General features: G+C 43.2%; 2 protein-coding genes across 5 annotated transcripts; one reads left to right on the plus strand and one right to left on the minus strand.

Moving 5' to 3' along the window:
- Positions 1-72: 72 nt before the first annotated feature.
- On the minus strand, positions 73-9,429 carry PPP6C (protein phosphatase 6 catalytic subunit). Of its 2 annotated transcripts, XM_073314684.1 has the most exons (7): positions 9,154-9,427; positions 7,445-7,540; positions 6,415-6,480; positions 5,689-5,830; positions 4,013-4,092; positions 2,045-2,254; positions 73-1,006 (listed from the first exon to the last, which is right to left on the minus strand). In XM_073314684.1, exons 1-7 carry the CDS (start codon positions 9,226-9,228, stop codon positions 758-760), a joined length of 918 nt encoding a protein of 305 aa, XP_073170785.1. In that variant the 5' UTR covers positions 9,229-9,427; the 3' UTR covers positions 73-757. The 2 variants fall into 2 exon arrangements, with proteins under 2 accessions (XP_073170785.1, XP_073170786.1); XM_073314685.1 differs by lacking the exon at positions 7,445-7,540 and having other exon boundaries at positions 9,154-9,429.
- A 121-nt stretch (positions 9,430-9,550) lies between these two features.
- RABEPK (Rab9 effector protein with kelch motifs) lies at positions 9,551-16,491 on the plus strand. 3 transcript variants are annotated; one of them, XM_073314683.1, is made up of 9 exons: positions 9,570-9,586; positions 9,622-9,689; positions 10,381-10,443; positions 10,858-11,015; positions 12,047-12,199; positions 13,223-13,384; positions 14,065-14,214; positions 15,629-15,778; positions 16,157-16,491. In XM_073314683.1, the coding sequence occupies exons 3-9, from the start codon at positions 10,385-10,387 to the stop codon at positions 16,465-16,467; spliced, it is 1,143 nt and encodes a 380-aa protein (XP_073170784.1). In that variant the 5' UTR covers positions 9,570-9,586; positions 9,622-9,689; positions 10,381-10,384; the 3' UTR covers positions 16,468-16,491. The 3 variants fall into 3 exon arrangements, with proteins under 3 accessions (XP_073170781.1, XP_073170783.1, XP_073170784.1); XM_073314680.1 differs by lacking the exon at positions 14,065-14,214 and having other exon boundaries at positions 9,551-9,586; XM_073314682.1 differs by lacking the exon at positions 12,047-12,199 and having other exon boundaries at positions 9,552-9,586.
- The last annotated feature ends 348 nt before the right edge of the window (positions 16,492-16,839 follow it).

Raw genomic sequence — 16,839 nt, forward strand, 5'->3', positions numbered from 1 at the left:
CAGTTCTATAATTGATAGCCAAAGGGTTAAGTAGTTCTTACTGAATAGAAAAAAAAAAAAAACATGCTCACATCAACAAAGTAGGATTTTTATTTGCAATATTTAACCTAGGTGGGTTTTATTTAAGATATGACTTTATTAAAAATACAAGGTATCTGAAAAATCAGAACAATTATTATAATGTACAAATTCAATAGCTGTAGCAGTTTTGTATTTTTATTGGAATCCTAAAAAAAAAAAGGTGGGGGGAGAGGAAGGGACAGCCCTTTAGACCACTTTTATATTCACTTAAAACAAGATCTAACAAGGACAATTCAATTTTACATCTTGGACATGTGTACACAACACAACGCATTTACAGTCCCATCGTGCACACTAGGTAATAACTTTGCTGCTGAAATTTCTTAAAACTTACCGAACAAAAAGTTGAATGATCGAATGGGATCAAAAGAGTGCCAATGTATTATGATTTTTTTGTAAAGGGAAAATGTTCAACCTAAAAACAGACATATGCAAGAACTACATCCAGTGGGATAAATAAATGTCAGACATTTCACAAGCATTCTCAAATGGAGGGCATGTGGGGGCGGAGAGGAGCAAATAGAGACACACTGCTACAGACACCATAATACACAATACATTTAGATAATTTAAAAATAAAAAAGGCAAGAGGCAGCATTTCAGCAGCAAAGTGCTCAATAAAAAGTACAGAGGGATAGTACAAGGAAATGGGGAAACAGCAGGATGGGAAAAGATCTCAAAGGAAATACGGTGTAGTTGTTCTAGGAGGAATTACGCGTTCTGAGTCTGGAACTGCACGGAATAACTTTGGTTCTCTTGTATTTACATCTTTAAAGACCATGATTGATGCAATATTTCCACAACGGTAACAGTAATTTGGAGCAGACCATACTGTTACCAACTTCTCATCAAACATGAATTTATAGCCTTCATGCACTAGCTGATGCGCTCTGCAGATGAGTTTCAAGTTGTTGATATGAACAAACTGTAATTTAAAAATATATAAATATTTACAGTAAGTAGTTACATATGCTTAGTACATAACAGCTCTTTACTACTTAGAACATTGCTCTGTCTCAAGATTTCAATATTTTACTCAAGGAGAAGAGGTCTGCTGGGTAAACCTGCAGATAAAAGCCTTCTACGGGAATCACCACGGAGTTTTAACTGCAGATGAGATACCATTCATTTCAGACCCCTGGCTTTTGCCTCTAACTCCTGAGACCTACCAAACTGAGATAGTAGTTCTTTCACAGCAGAAAATGCTAGTCAGTCAGAAGCTTAGAAACTAGTCAACCGGTCAAGAATGTGTTCGCACAACCAGTCGTGCCATAAATGGACATGGAGATACCTTGTTGCGCGGGGGGGAGGGGGGGCATCACCCCAAGTAAAATGGCTACACAAACACCACCTCTATTTGCATATTTTAAGGCTCATGTAATATGTTCAGGCTTTTCAGATGATGACACTATCACAGCTCCAAAGGCCAGGTAATACAACAACAAGTCAGACACTACTAGTTTGGGTATTTCAATAACCTGAAAGGTTGACATGTTTTAGTGAATGGGTTTTCCCAGACTTACTGAAGCTTTTGTTCAGTGGAAGACTAAAGCATGAACTTTGTTGAGAAAGAGAAAAGAAGAATAGCTTTGGGAGAATACTTGGCTGGAAACAATCACCTCCTGTACTAGGATAGCCACCAGCTAGAAAGATTGATCACCATCTCACCACAAGAGCAAAAGACGGAGTTCACAAACAAAACAGTGGCAGATGTGCAGGTTGTTTTAGAAGTTGAAATGGCTTGTTACTACGATTGTCTTGAGACCTTTTATTATGGATTAGTATTAAAAGCAACCATCCCAGCTTACTTTACTGGTCTCCCTTGTTAAACAATTGCACTGTGCATAGTCATCAGATCACACAATGTTATTTCTGTTATGCCATTAGAGCATCAAACTTAAAGCTAAGCAAGGTTTTAGTTTATCTGGTCCCTCAATTTTACATTCTATGATGGTGATTTTACCTCATTTGTGACCTTTGCACCAAACAGCCAGCCTGCTCCGCGGGGACTAATTGCCCAGGTATCAACATCCTCTGGATCAGACCAGACAAGGTCACAAAAGGCTCCTTTGTGAGGAATTTCTTGATTGCGTTCAATGGTTCGAATTTGATCCAGTGTCTTGATGTCAGGAGATAGGCCACCATGTACACAGAGAATCTGCTCATCTATTAACTGAGAGAAAGAATAGAATCATAGAAATGTAGGGCTGGAAGGGACCACGAGAGGTTATCTAGTTCATCCACCCATGTGGAGGCAGGACTAAGCATACCTAGACAATCCCTGATATGTGACTAACATTCTTAAAATCCTCCAATGACAGGGATTCCTCTGCTTCCATTGGAAGCCTATTCCAGTGCTTAACTATCCTCAAAATTAGTAAATTTTCCCTATCTAATCTAAATCTTCCTTGTTGAAAATTAAGCCCAATACTTCTTGTCCTTCCTTCAGTGGACATGGAGAACAACTGATCACCATCCTCCTTATAACAGCCCTTAACCGAATTGAAGACTTATGTCCCCTTTCAGTCTTTCCTCAAGAAGAAACATTCCAGGGTTTTTTTTTAGCCCTTCCTAATGGGTCAGGTTTTCTAAGCCTTTTATTATTTTTGCTGCTCTTCTGGACTCTCCAGTTTCTCTACATCTTTCTTAAAATGTGGTGCCCAGAATTAGTCAGAACTCCAGGTAAGGCCTCACCAGTGCCAAGCAGAACAGGAAAATACTTCCTGTATCTCTCATATGACACTCCTGTTAATAAAATTCTGCGGTGCATTAGTCTTTTTCACAATTGTATCACATTGATAGGTCTATAAAATCATGACTGGTGTGGAGAAAGTGTTGTTTATTCCTTCTCAACACAAAAGCTAGGGGTCACCAAATGAAATTAATAGGCAGCAGGTTTAAAACAAAAAAAGGGAAATATTTTTTCACACAACACAGTCAACCTGCGGAACTCCTTGCCAGAGGATGTTGTGAAATCCAAGACTATAACAGGGCTCAAAAAAGAACTAGATAAATTCATGGAGGATAGGTCCATCAACGGCTATTAGCCAGGATGGATAGGGATGGTATCTCTAACCTCTGTTTGCCAGAAGCCAAGAATGGGCAACAGGGGATGGATCACTTGATTGCCTGTTCTGTTCATTCCCTTGGGGGCACCTGGCATTGGCCACTGTCAGAATACAGGATACTAGGCTAGATGGACCTTTGGTCTGACCCAGTATGGCTGTTCTTATGCTGACTCATTCAATTTGCAATCCACTATAATCCCCAAATCCTTTTCAACAGTATGACTGCCTGCCAATTATTCCACATTTTGTAGTTCTGTTTGATTTTCTGAGTACTTGCACTTGTCTTTGTTGAATTTCATCTTGTTGAATTCAGACTAATTCAACAATTTATCAAGATCATTTTGAATTATAATCCTATCCTCCAGTTGCTTGTACCCTATCCCAGATTGGTGTCATCTGCAAGTTGTAGAAGCACACTCTTCACTCTATTATTCAAGTCACTAATGAAAGTATTGACTAGTACTGGACCCAGGACAGACCCCCCTGCAGGACCACTCTAGATCCTCCCCCTCACCCGCCTTTTGATAGCAAACCATTGATAACTACTCTGAGTACTGTCTTTCAACCAGTTGTGTACCCACCTTATAATAATTTCATCTAGACCATATTTCCCTAGTCTTCTTATGAGAAGGTCATACAGGACAGTATAAAAAAGACTTTCTAAAAAGTCAAGATACATCATGTCTACTTCTCCCCCACCCACTAGTCCAGGATTCATGTATAAAGCCTGGAATATTTTTACTTGTAATTTCAGTTTGTCTCTAGACACTATGACAATTAAAGGCCACTTAAATATGTGCCTAGTGAAACAATGATGCAAAATAATCTGTTTTATCTGTTTTTATTGAGTTTAAAAAACTTACAGCTGCTACTGTCAGCATATCAAAGACTTTGGTACAGTATCTCCAGGCATTTGCATTTCCGTATTTGGTTTGGCACTCATCTGTTAAATAGAGAAATCATTTTATTGTTTGACATTTTCTCCGATTCTGTTAAGGAAAAGTATCCCAGATATTTACACTAGAACTTGAAATCTCAATAAATAGATGAGCAAAGAAATATGCTGGTCCATCAGATAGGAACACTGACTGTAATACAATGAGAGAGGATTTTTCTTATGGCCATCTGTCCACCCCATTGGGAGCGGTTTTCCAATTTCTTGCATACTCAAGCAATATTTTGGAAAAGGTTTCCTCCCATCTTAGTGTGACTAAAGGTGCTGCCTCTATGAAAAGCTTCTTCACGCCCTCCACAACTCAAATCTCAATTTAGTTCATCATGAACAAGTCCTTGGTTCAATTCTTGCGCTATGAAAAGTCGTCAGATGCTACTGAGATGATTAAATAGGCCACATGCTTCTGAAGATGCTCTTTCCAAAGCAGAGGAAGAGAGTTATGGTTGCTTTGTTTGGTTTAGAAATCAACCCTGTCCAAATTGTGCTATAGGAATTAATACCCCACATTAGGCCACTAAGGAAACCGAACAGACAAATCTTAGGTGTTTTTTGTTTTGTTTTTTAAATAAAGAAGTCATTTCCACGTTTGAGTTGCTGAAGATCGTACTGTGAGACGCAAAGAAAACCCCTCACAATTAGCCTCTGCTACTGCCCTAAAGCAGTCACAGTGCCACAGCATGGCCCTATCTATACAGGCAGAACCAAACCATGCAACACTTTTTTGGGTCAAAGAGGATGGAGCCTCAATGCAGTTGTAAGTAACTAGGTTCGAACAGATCTGGATAAGTCAGACCTAACAAGCAAGGATTCCTTAGGCATAATGGATTAAGAGATCAAGATTTATACCCATTTCTCCTCATTTCCAGAGGGATCCAAAAGCAAGTCCATTTTTGATTACATATTCCTTGGGGCAACTATTAGATCCTTGAAAGATTTCTCCAAGTCTTCTCATAGCTTTGGAACTACAATTAAGTTTTCAGGCAAACCCACTCCCTCAGTTTATATTGTTTGCGTTAATGCCTAGTACTAATCATGTGTTCATTCACTAATATTTCCACATCTACTGCACCAGCAGTGACTTACCAGATAAGCCATCTTTGTTACCAAGTTGGTAGAATTAAAAGCTATGACCTAAGTCATAAAGAGAGACTTCTCTATATTTTGTTTTTCTACAGCACTTATCAGACAATCCCAACGTACTTCAAATATTAAGCCTCAACTCCCAGATTAAGCTCCTTATCACACAGTTTCACAGATAAGAAGTCTGAGGCATAGACGTGAAGACCTGTGGTTATATTGCAAGTCAGTGACAGAGCTGAAAATAGAACTCTACCCAGTAGATTAGAGCACAGTCCTTTTCAAGACTAATTACTGTTCCCCATACTATGCTACATTACTTCACTATTTGACAGTGCATAAATTCAGATTGGCTTATTGCTCTGATGAATCCTACTTCATGATCCACTTGGCCTCTAGAAAAGCTATACATGTATTCAAAGTCAAATTTACCAAAGGACAGAGAATCAGTTCACTGCATTTTTATGTTAGTTAACCACAATTCAGAAACAGTTTATAAAGACTTACCATAAAATCCATACACTTGTGTTATCTGCCTGCTCTCATGATTCCCTCGCAGGAGTGTGATACGGTCAGGCCATTTAGCTTTTAGTGCAAGAAGGTAGGTGAAAGTCTCAAGACTATAGTAACCTCTGTCTACAAAGTCACCCTGCAAATTAAAAATATTTTTACATAATAAATGGAAAAATGGTTTCAGGAGTGCACACAGTAACATATCTACTTCTAATTCCTCAATTTGCGAAGAGGCCCAACACCACGAGGCACCATAGCACCATTGCTATATGAATTCTGAAAATATATTTAAAAAACAAAAACATTTAAATGGGTATTTGAAATTTCATAATTTAAAATTGAAACATTACTTCTGTGATTCTCATGTTCCCATTCATCCAAGAAACATTTCAGGAGGTCCTTTATTAGCCACTAAAATATTCTACTTCCCTTCTACTGCCAACATAAGCTAGAGCTTTTAGATAGCAGGCTATAAATTGTATTTCCTTTCATGAGAACCAGCATTATCTATTTCAAATTTTAGATAGGCAAAATAAAAACCACACCCATTAACCAAGTGGAAGAGAGTAAATTTGGGAGTGGAAAAGATGTTTACAAGCAAGAGAGTTAAAATGGAAACTAAAACAAAAAGTCTGAATTTTTTTTTAAATCAGCGTAATTGTAGAAGTGCTTTCCTTACACTTTTTTTGAATGATGAACTAACATCTAATATATACATACCATAAATATGTAGTTTGTGTCAGGAACCTGACCTCCAGTTCTGAACAGTTCACATAAGTCATAAAACTGCAAAAAAGAGTTTGTCCATATTAAGGGTTCTGTTATTGTTAGTTAAGAGTGTGTTAGCACAATTAATTGGAATTTATCTAGGTTTAGAGAGAAGTAATCCTTATTTTCAAGAACAAGATAAAAGTAGATCTGAAAAAGCTCAACTGAACAATTATGGCCTCAATGGACAGATTTCCCATTCATCCACTTGGTGTTAAAAAGCCACATTTAAACTGCTGAAATACTGATTAGGTCTTACTTCTCCAGAGCAGCTTTACAGTGTGCAAGCTCTTTGTATGCATAACACCCATCAACTTCAAATGGAGTTCCCTCCTTCTAGGATGAGGCCCCTATTAACATTGAACAGCTCAACAACTGCAGTCTAAGGGTATGTCTACACTGCATAGTTGTCGCCAAAACTTGTGTCTTTCGTGGGTACTTAAAAAAGCCCCCCCAGTGAAAGACAAAAGTTTTGCCAACACAAGCGGCAGCGTGAATACGGCTTTGTCAGCAGAACTCTCCTGCTGACAAAGCTTATGCCGCTCACGGGGCTGGAAGTATTTTGTTGGCAAAAGTGCCAACAAAATACCACAAAAGTGTGTTCACACACACTGACTTTTAGCAACAAGGCTGTCTCGACACAGCCAAGCCCTAAGTAAGAGAGGATAATTCAGCAATGCTTCTTAATCTGTGAGGCTGACTTCCCAAAAGCACACTCTGGGAAAGTTAAAAAACAGTATGCTTTCCTTCCACTGCACAAAAGCAGAGCATACAGAATACTGCAAATTACTGAACATTCAGTAGATGGTTCTGCTTCCCTGAACTATGCTTCCCCAACCATATATTTAACAACACGGCTGTTACTCTGAAACCTGTCATATTTAAAATACTATTCACCATCAACCTTTATAGAAATGTTTGCAAGTGACAGACTCTGCTTGCTCTCCAGGGGTATAACGTGCAAGTATTCATGCCATTTTACCTGTCCATGTATATCTCCACAAACTGTAACTGGTGTAGATACTGGCTGCACATTTGACTCTTCCAGCAGTAGGTCACACACATAATCACATAAGCGCTACAGAGGAAAAAGTTTACACTGATCAGCCTGTGGTTTTTGTGCATTGTAATATCAAGGACTAACATATTTGTAAACTAATGAACTAAGTTATTTGCTTTAGGATGTATTCAGTTACCAAATTCTCTAGACATCAATGAGAAACCATGCTGAAATGACTTGGGATGAAAAATGTGTAAGAAAGTTTGGTTACACTTGAATTAATGTTTTAAAGCGCCACCACAGACTCATACAGTTTAACTATAGTCCCAATGAGGCTCAGAGCAGCAGTTCACAGAGTAAGTGTAATTTACATTATTTAAATGCTACATTAAATTGCAGTTTTGCTCTTAAAAATTAGATGACCACTGTGGTTATTTTATGTTTATTGTATCAATTATTTCTGTATTAGATATGCTCAGTTTACAAGGAAAAACGTTAATTTCCAACTGCAAACCCTAAAAACTCATCCTGGGATCAAAGACTCAAACTGGATTCTTTCCTTCTCACTTATCAGTAAGTGAGGTCTCAGTTACACCTGTGCAACCCCATGAACAATGCCATGCTCTTCACTGGGGGTACATAGATATAGCTGGCTGGAACTTAGAAAAGAATTCCATTGATGATGTACAAAAAAGAATAGAATCCTACTCACACACTCAGGGAAATTGACTCCACTGAGTCACAGAAGCAGAGAGTACCACATTTATTTTTGCATGACTCTCCATATACAATGGGTAATGGTCCACTTCACTTTTAATGGTCTCACAATGTTTAACTACTTACGTTAAACAAGCTGTTCCCACTTCCTATTTAGGGCTTGTACACACGAACACTTCTGTTGGTGTAACTTATGTCACTATGGAGTATGACTAGGCCACCCCCTGAGTGATGTAAGTTACACTGTAAGTGGCAGTGTGGTTTTCTTATGCCAGCTCTCCCACTGACATAGTGTGTCTTCACCAGATGCACTACACTGGTGCAGCTATGCCATTGTGGTGATTCTCGCATAGACTACCCTCGGAGTATCTTTCCCACACTTGAAAAAGAGCTCAGTAGCACAAAAACTGGTCTCTTTCACCAACCAAAGTTAGTCCAGTAAAAGATATTACCTTACACTAGTTTGTCTCTCAAAGGTACAATCGTGTGAGGTCTGCAGCGTTAGAAGAGGCCAGTCACTTTTCAGAGCAGAACCACACTGAGACAAGGATATTTCTTCCAACCTCTACCTAGTCAAAGCAATCTGCAGAATTGCCTGCATTAGCCTGGGCTGGTTTGGCATCATGCCCGTCCCAGCCCCGAAGAGCTGACACTAAACGTGCAGGACCACCGTAGCAACGAGCCCGTGCGTCCGACGGGACCTCCGGGCAGGGCGCCTGACCGAACGGCCGGCCCCCGAGGCGGGGATCACTCGCACCCGCTTGTCCCCGCCTCTGCCCGCGGCCAGGCCGCTGCCGGCGCCAGGGGCGTGAGCCCAAACCCAGAAGGGGGCAGCAGGCCGGGAACAGCGCTGCTGCCGCCCCCCAGGGCGGAGGGGCCCCAGCACCCGCAGCCCTGTGTGCGCCAGGCAGGGGGCCAAGCCCCGGCTCTTCCCTCTGGGCTCCCCGCGGCCCCGGCCCCGCGCCGCCCCTCACCTTGAGGTCGTTCTCGGGCAGGTACTTGCAGAGCCGCGCAATCTCAACGTACTTATCCAAGTCCAGAGGCGCCATCTTGGCGGAGCAGCTGCGGGGGACCGGCAACTTCCGGGGGCGGTGAAGCCCCGCTGCCGCGGCCACAAGCCGGAAACGAGGGGAACTTCCGGGGCGAGCGCCGCTGACCCCCTGCGCTCGGGGAGGACGCCGGAACTCAGTCCGTTCTAGCCAGGCACAGGAAGCGGAGGCGCCCCCTACAGACTGCCGCCAGGGGGTGCCTCCGCCTCCCCTCCCAGCGCGCTCTGCGTCAGCCCGTGGCGCGCTGCGCAAAGCATGCTGGGAACCAGGGGCCCCGGGCTGCGGTGCATGCTGGGCAGTGTAGTTTCTGTGGGCCCCCTCTACATTGGGGGTGGGCGGGAGGAGAAAAGCGGAGCGAGGCCGGACAGGCTGAGGGGAGCGAGGGCCGGGCCGGGCCGGGCCGGGCCGGGCGCCGTCACGTCTCCCCGCTCGGGGGTTCTCTGCCCCCGGGGGCAGCGGCGGTGAGCCGGGGCCGGGGCCTGCGGGAGGGCGAGGGCCGAAGGGGCTGGGACTGGAGCCGGGCGGTGCCCCGCAGACGGCTGGTCGCCCAGTCCTCCAGCCCGCCGGCGCGGCCGCCCCTCCGCCTGGGCAGCGCCGAGCACCTTGTGGAGACGTCGGGACGGGACGGGTCCTGCCTGCGGGGGAGGGGCTCCGGGGGGATTTCCCCGCAGGCACTGGGGGAGGGGGGGGGATTTCCCCGCAGGCACTGGGGGAGTGGGGGGGGGGATTTCCCCGCAGGCACTGGGGGAGGGGGCGGCTCTGGGGGAGTGGGGGGGGAGATTTCCCCGCAGGCACTGGGGGAGGGGGGGGATTTCCCCGCAGGCACTGGGGGAGGGGCCGGCACTGGGGGAGTTGGGGGGGGATTTCCCCGCAGGCACTTGGGGAGTGGGGGGGGGAGAGATTTCCCCGCAGGCACTGGGGGAGTGGGGGGAGATTTCCCCGTAGGCACTGGGGGAGGGGGGGGAGATTTCCCCGCAGGCACTGGGGGAGGGGCCGGCACTGGGGGAGTTGGGGGGGGAGATTTCCCCGCAGGCACTGGGGGAGGGGGGGGAGATTTCCCCGCAGGCACTGGGAGGGGTTCGGAGGGGTCCTGCAAGGAGGGGGACTCTGGGGGGATTTCCATGACTCTGGCTTTGCCTTCCTTTGCTCAAGATTCATGAGGCCAAAGCTGCTGCCGGTTCTGGAGCCTGGAGCTGTCCCCCAAAGGGCCACATGGTTAGTGCACCCCAGCATTCCCCGTTCATCCTCAGTCCCCCCACCGTGGCTATAATGTGTTATTACAGCATGACCATGATGAGCCCAATGCCCCCACTAGAGTCAGAGTGGCATCAGATTCCCGCATTAAAGCCTGATATAGCACCAGCTTCTTTGATAACTCTGGAGTTCATATTAGAATATGGGGAGTGTTTTTTACATTCTTCCCATCAATAAATGGCACAGTTTTTTCACTTAATCTGTATTCTAAACTTTCATTTTTCCCCTCATTCCCCTGTTCCAGGAGGGATTCACACTCTTCTTCTCTAGCACAGCACTTCCCCATTGAAGGCACTACAAATATCCCTGTCCTTTCCTCCCCAAACCTTTATGTGCTCTCCAGGCCTGATTCATGCCTATATCTCCCTACTCTAGGTATACACTTGTCCCCCTCGGAGAAAGCCCGAGTGCACGCGTTGGCCATAACTGCTTATATTTGCCTCCAGCCCCAACCGCTGGGAAAGGCAAAGTGGTCATCATCGGGGGAGCAGACCCCAATGGCAGCTTCTCCGATGCCCACATCATAGATCTGGGTAAGAACAGGAAATATTTAGTAGTTTTGTTGCCTGTTACGCTGTCTGTCCTTGGAAACCAAAAAGTCTGTTTAATCTTCGCTGTGCTTGGGGAGGTCAGACCAGATCCATGCAAACACCTCAATGGGACAGCAAAAACTGTGATGATAAGGCCTAGAAACAGTGACACAGCTACTTACAGCAGGTCTACGCTACAAATTTACATTGGCGCAGCTGCACCGCATCTGGTGAAGATGCTCAGTCTAAGCCAATGGGAGAGAGCTCTCCCATCAGCTTAACTTCTCCTCCATGGGAGGCAGGAGATGCTTGGCCAGCAACATAGCACTGTCTACACCCGAGCTGAAAGGTCGGCATAACAACATTGCTCGGGGGTGTGGATTTTTCACACCCCTGAGCGATGTAGTTCTATTAAAGTAAATATGTAGTGTAGACCAAGCCTTAGTATTGAGTGTTACAACCTGTCCAGATGGATAAAGGACCCAATCCTGCAGCTGCATGGGTCTGCATATGGCTGTGGATGTCGTTGAAGGATCAGAGCCTAGAAGGAAATAGCGTTTCAAGTTTCTGCTTATTCTGGACTTGAATCTCATGTCTGTGTCCTGAGCTATGGACATCCATAGTCATTTTGTTGGGGGTGGGAGGGGTGAGCTAAGAAAGATATTAGGTGATCTGTCACATGCTTCTCTGCTGGGGTGCATTTATGGGGCACTTTCAAGTATTGGTCTCCACACTCCTGTCATAATGGGAATATGGGCTAACATCAAGGGGCAGTGTTGATAGACTAAAGTAGCTCACCTCGGTTGAATTATTTTGTCTTATATTGAAAGGACTAACTGCCTTGGGACTTACCCCTTGAGGAGGTGGCCATCTACCATCTATCTATGTCTGATTGTCCTCAAGTAGCATTTGTATTTAGCTGAAATTTGTTCATGGATTACACTATACCTCAGTCAGCCTAAGGTAACTGCAGCTGTCCTGGAAACACCAGTGTTGTTGCAAATGGAACTCAGCACTTACTCCCTCCATTGCAGATAAACACCAGTGGGCAATGCCTGGTTGGGTGGGCCTGTTGCCTCGATATGAACATGCCACCTTCATTCCCACAAGCAGCCCCACTAGCCTCTGGGTGTTTGGAGGGGCTGACCAGTCTGGAAATAGAAACTGTGTTCAAGTGCTGAATCTAGGTAAGTGTGTGGTAGAATCTACTCATCCGAGCCTTTTCTCTTCCTTTGTTGGACAGTTGGCTGTGCACCTGTTATACATGTGAGAAACTGTTCGAATTACTTTGTTACATTTGTAAAGTACAGGTTACACCTCCAAAATCTGTATTTACAGGCAAATGATTTCCTTTGTGTCCTCCTAGGAGCATTAAAGACTAGGTAGAATCAAATCTATGACTTTCTAAAATGCTGTGGTGACTTCTGCAGCGTGCCCCTCAGGTTCCTTGCCGCAGGGAATGCACTGTACACTAGCGCTTCACGGCAATGAATCCCATGCTTGGCATTAACGGGAGCATTCTTGTGCCAAATGAGTGGATCCTACCAGAGCCGTATAAACCCACCATGCAGTTCCATGTGTGTGGGCCATTTGAATGAGATGTAGTGTGGTCTGTTCTGCATGTATATTAAAGATTCTTAAGAGACTAGGCATTTGCCCTGGAGGAGTTAACCAAAAATTCATCTCCCTTCTCTGTTGTCTCATGTGCCTGTTGTTTACCTGTCTGTTGCCCTCCACTACACAGGTGACTGCATTTCAGTGGTGCTGCATATATTGCTTGTAAAGAGCTTTTTTTAAAAGTCTTAACTTCTATAATGACAGATTCCCTGTAAAAATCTCTAGGTGTGGAATAAATAAAAGAGCTCTTAGCATTAGTGGGAAATCCCAGGAACCATGTTTGATTTTAGCATATAAATACATTCCACAAAATCCTATGTGGCTAACGTAGAATGGACATAGCACTTTATCAGGTGGTGTAAACAAACCTGAATTAGATGCATGCAACAGACCAAGCTTTCACTTGCAACTTGGATTTTTCACTCATTTCCCAAAAGTCATTTTTTGCCACTTTTGACTTTTTTTCTTAACACTGTGTTTTATGTGTTTAATAACTCCCTACTCAAGTCAACCTCCGCTCTGAAGAATTCATATGAATAAGGTAACTGCTTGTTATATATTTGTGAATAATTATCATTTCATCTTTTAATTAGAAACAGGAATCTGGGAAAGTCCTAAAGTGATTGGGACTCAACCACTCCCTAGGACGTTCCACACGTCATCAGCGGCTATAGGAGACCAGCTTTATGTGCTTGGAGGGGGAGATAAAGGAGCAGAGCCTGTTAAAGATCCACAACTTCACGTGTTTGACACAGGTACCGCTAAATAACTAATGTTTTGTTACAGTGAGTTAAATGATTCATTGTCCACTTGGACTGAAAGGTTGCGTGGCACAGAGATGAAGAAAGGCCTGGAAATACAAATTGTACATAAAGAATTAGGTAATGTGGTATAGTGTATTATTAGACACCGGTTTTTGGCGATAGGTTTAAATTAGATGGATGAGCTGTCCCCCCTACCTAAAGCTTATCAACACCACACAGTCACTTGGAAAGTTGGTAGTATCTTCAGTGGAAAGATCTAAGAGTATCATTGGCATTGTGGTACGGGATTGAGGTGTACTGTCAGAATCCTCCAACTTCTACCACAATTTGCTGCTAGTAGCCATTCTCTTTCAGAAGTGGGAACATATGTTGGTCACTTCGCTACGAAAGGACAATATGTAGAGCAAGAACAATGATTTTTTTTCTACTACATCAGCAGTGTGTAATTACTTCCAGAGGAGATGTACAAATAGCTGCATTTTTTTGCTGAGTGTGTATTTGCATTGCCTCTTGCAATAATCCCAGAAACTAGATGCTTGAGGCTTTTGTTATTGATTTAAAAATCACCTTGTCAGACTTGGTCTAGATGTCCCTAGACCAGGGTTTCTGGTTTAATGTCTTTACAGAGCTCCAACAACACACCACATAATCATATGTACTCCCATTTCTAGCCACTTTGACTTGGTCACAGCCAGAAGTACATGGTAATCCTCCCTCACCTCGGCATGGCCATGTGGTGGTTGCAGTTGGGACCAAGCTTTTCATACATGGTGGGTTATCTGGTGATAAATTTTACAATGATCTGTTCTGCATTGATACAAGTAAGTATATGAAGTAGCTATAGCTGCATTAATAAGTAATGTGATGTGGTCTGCTTTGAGAGAGACCACCTCTTACAGAACCACTAAAATAACTATTGGATACGTGCAATAAATATGCTCCAGTGTGGCTGGTTGGTGCTGGGGCATGTTGCTTTTGTCATGTGTCATGCTGATCTTGCAGGTCTTAAGCAGGCAGAAATCCTATTGGCTTCAGCGAGAGATTTGTCTACAGGTCTAAGGGACTGGGATTTGTGGTGACAATGCAATAGTGTGTGTGGAGGGCCTCCCCTATGCGGCTGGTTACAAGCTGAGAAATATGGGGCACTTCTGTAATATGGCTATGGAGATAATTACTATTCAACGTATCCAAGAGCTGAATGTATATTGCTGTGGGGGTTCTTCTGATGAAAAACTACCTGACAGTGATTAGTTACCACAAAGTATCTGAAAGACTGGCACCCAACGTTTCTTTCATAAATGACTGCAATAGCATATTCTATAAATATTAATTAAAACAATGCTCTGTCTTTACTGTGTAAGGCACTCTCATGAGTTAGAATGGCAGTGAAAGCACTATCCATTCTAGTGATGCTCTATACAAGTAGAACCTCGGAGTTACCAGCACCTTGAGAATGGAACTTGTTCGTAACTTTGAACAAAACGTTATGGTGATTCTTTCATGTTTACAACATTGACTTAATACAGCTTTGAAACTTTACTATGCAGAGGAAATATGCTGCTTTTAATCATCTTAATTTAAATGAAACAAGCACAGAAAAATTTTCCTTACCTTCTCATATCTTTAAATTTTCCCTTTATTTTTTTTTTAGTAATTTTACATTTAACACAGTACTGGACAGTATTTGCTTTTTTAAAAATCTCTGCTTCTGCCTGATTGCGTACTTCCAGCTCCAAATGAGATGCATGGTTGACCAGTCAGTTTGTAATTCCGAGGTTCTACTGTAGTTTCAGACTGGTGTCCATGAACTGGTTGCTCCCCTATTATATATGGGAGAACATCCTCAACCAAGTGTACTCCTGCTGCTTGATGGCTGTTGGTACCACCAGGAACTCCCATGCAATGGAAAGAAGAAATCTAGCACATCCCCATAGAAGGAAAATCTTTGTGCTTCCCTCAATGCCACCTCCCCAAAAGGACAGTTCCTCTGATGCAGGAAAGTGCTAAGTACCTGCAACTGTTGTTCCCATCCAAAAACAACAGCAGTCTTGTTACCAGCCTGAGGTCTTACAAGCAAAGCCCAAGTGTGACTGCTTTAAAACAAAAGCAAACCCAAAGATGGGTCTGATTTAGAGAATTTCAGGCCCTGCCCAACTGTTGGCCTTTTGATGATAATAAACAGCAGTTTATTTCATTCTCTAAAACGTAGCCATTGATTTATTTTTCTGTTTGTAGATGTTATGACATGGGAAAAGTTACCAGCTGCTGGTGATGTCCCAGGAGGACGGGCAGCCCACTCAGCTGCTGCCTTTGGAAACCATTTGTACATTTTTGGTGGTATGGACCCAACTGGGGCACTGGATACAATGTATAAATATCACATAGGTGGGAAGTTTTTTTTTTTAAAGGTTTCTACCCTTAATTACTGTATGAAACTTTTATATTCAGTTTTATAATAGGAATTATTATTACATCTTCCCTGGAAATTTCAAACCCAATTCCCTTCTTGGTTACCACAACTTTACACCAGCGTGTGTTGGTTGAAATTCAATTCTATCCTGGTATAATGTTATGGTTAAACAGAGCCACCTCCCCACCCCACCCCACCCCACGCTCTTCTTTTTTTTTTTTTTTTTTAAGGGGCTTATAACATTGCAGACTAGTCCATAATTTATGATGATGCCACTATCCTCATTCTTCTTTCCAATTCTGTAAATTTGAAACTGATTTCACAGTGAGTTTTCTGTCTTTTTTGAATTGCAGAAAACCAACAATGGACACTATTAGAATTTGATTCTCCTTTGCCCCCTGGAAGGTTGGACCATTCCATGTGCATCGTTCCGTGGCAAGTATGTGTCAATGTTAAGAACAGTGATTCAGAAGCTGTAACCAGCAGAAATACAATTGGGAAGGAAGCAACTGAAACAGTCAGTGATGAAGGTGACTCTGATCAGGAAAAACAAATAGGAAAAGGCTGCACAGAAGACAAATTGATGTATTTGTTTTTAATATTTGGTGGGATGGATACTCAAGGGGAGATTCACAGGGACTGTATTGTGAATCTGATTAAGTAATAAAACCATAGTACTCAAACTTTCCATTTGTATAAATCTAATTCTTTTTTCAGTTTATAACTGACAAGATCACTCCAAGAAATTAAATCCTGGCATGAACTGACAGTGTTGTGCTAAGCAGAAAACCTTATTTATTAAAATTCTCTTGTTATAGATGAATGTTTATTACTTTGCCTTCCTGGGCTGCTGTGTATATTTACATGTATGTAATGTCCTTCACTTTAAAGGTCACAAACTCCAGAAATGTGTACAGCTACCTTTTATAGCCTCCTTCAGGGGATATGTAACTAATAGGTAGATTTGATGCACATTTTGCTGTTGGCAAGAGTGGAGCTGAAGCCTGGGTGGCTGGCTCTGGAATCTGCCTTGTGA

The sequence above is a fragment of the Lepidochelys kempii genome, chromosome 16, assembly GCF_965140265.1.
Source record: "Lepidochelys kempii isolate rLepKem1 chromosome 16, rLepKem1.hap2, whole genome shotgun sequence".
Classification (NCBI taxonomy): domain Eukaryota; kingdom Metazoa; phylum Chordata; order Testudines; family Cheloniidae; genus Lepidochelys; species Lepidochelys kempii.

Coding starts and splice junctions, on each gene's coding strand:
- PPP6C (XM_073314684.1), bottom strand. CDS start 9,228: ATGGCGCCTCTGGACTTGGATAAGTACGTTGAGATTGCGCGGCTCTGC. Junction 4,093..5,688: donor ACAAGTGTATGGATTTTATG/GTAAGTCTTTAT, acceptor TCTATTTAACAG/ATGAGTGCCAAACCAAATAC. Junction 2,255..4,012: donor ATATGCTGACAGTAGCAGCT/GTAAGTTTTTTA, acceptor TCTTTCTCTCAG/TTAATAGATGAGCAGATTCT.
- RABEPK (XM_073314683.1), top strand. CDS start 10,385: ATGAGGCCAAAGCTGCTGCCGGTTCTGGAGCCTGGAGCTGTCCCCCAA. Junction 13,385..14,064: donor ACTTCACGTGTTTGACACAG/GTACCGCTAAAT, acceptor TCCCATTTCTAG/CCACTTTGACTTGGTCACAG. Junction 14,215..15,628: donor TCTGTTCTGCATTGATACAA/GTAAGTATATGA, acceptor TTCTGTTTGTAG/ATGTTATGACATGGGAAAAG.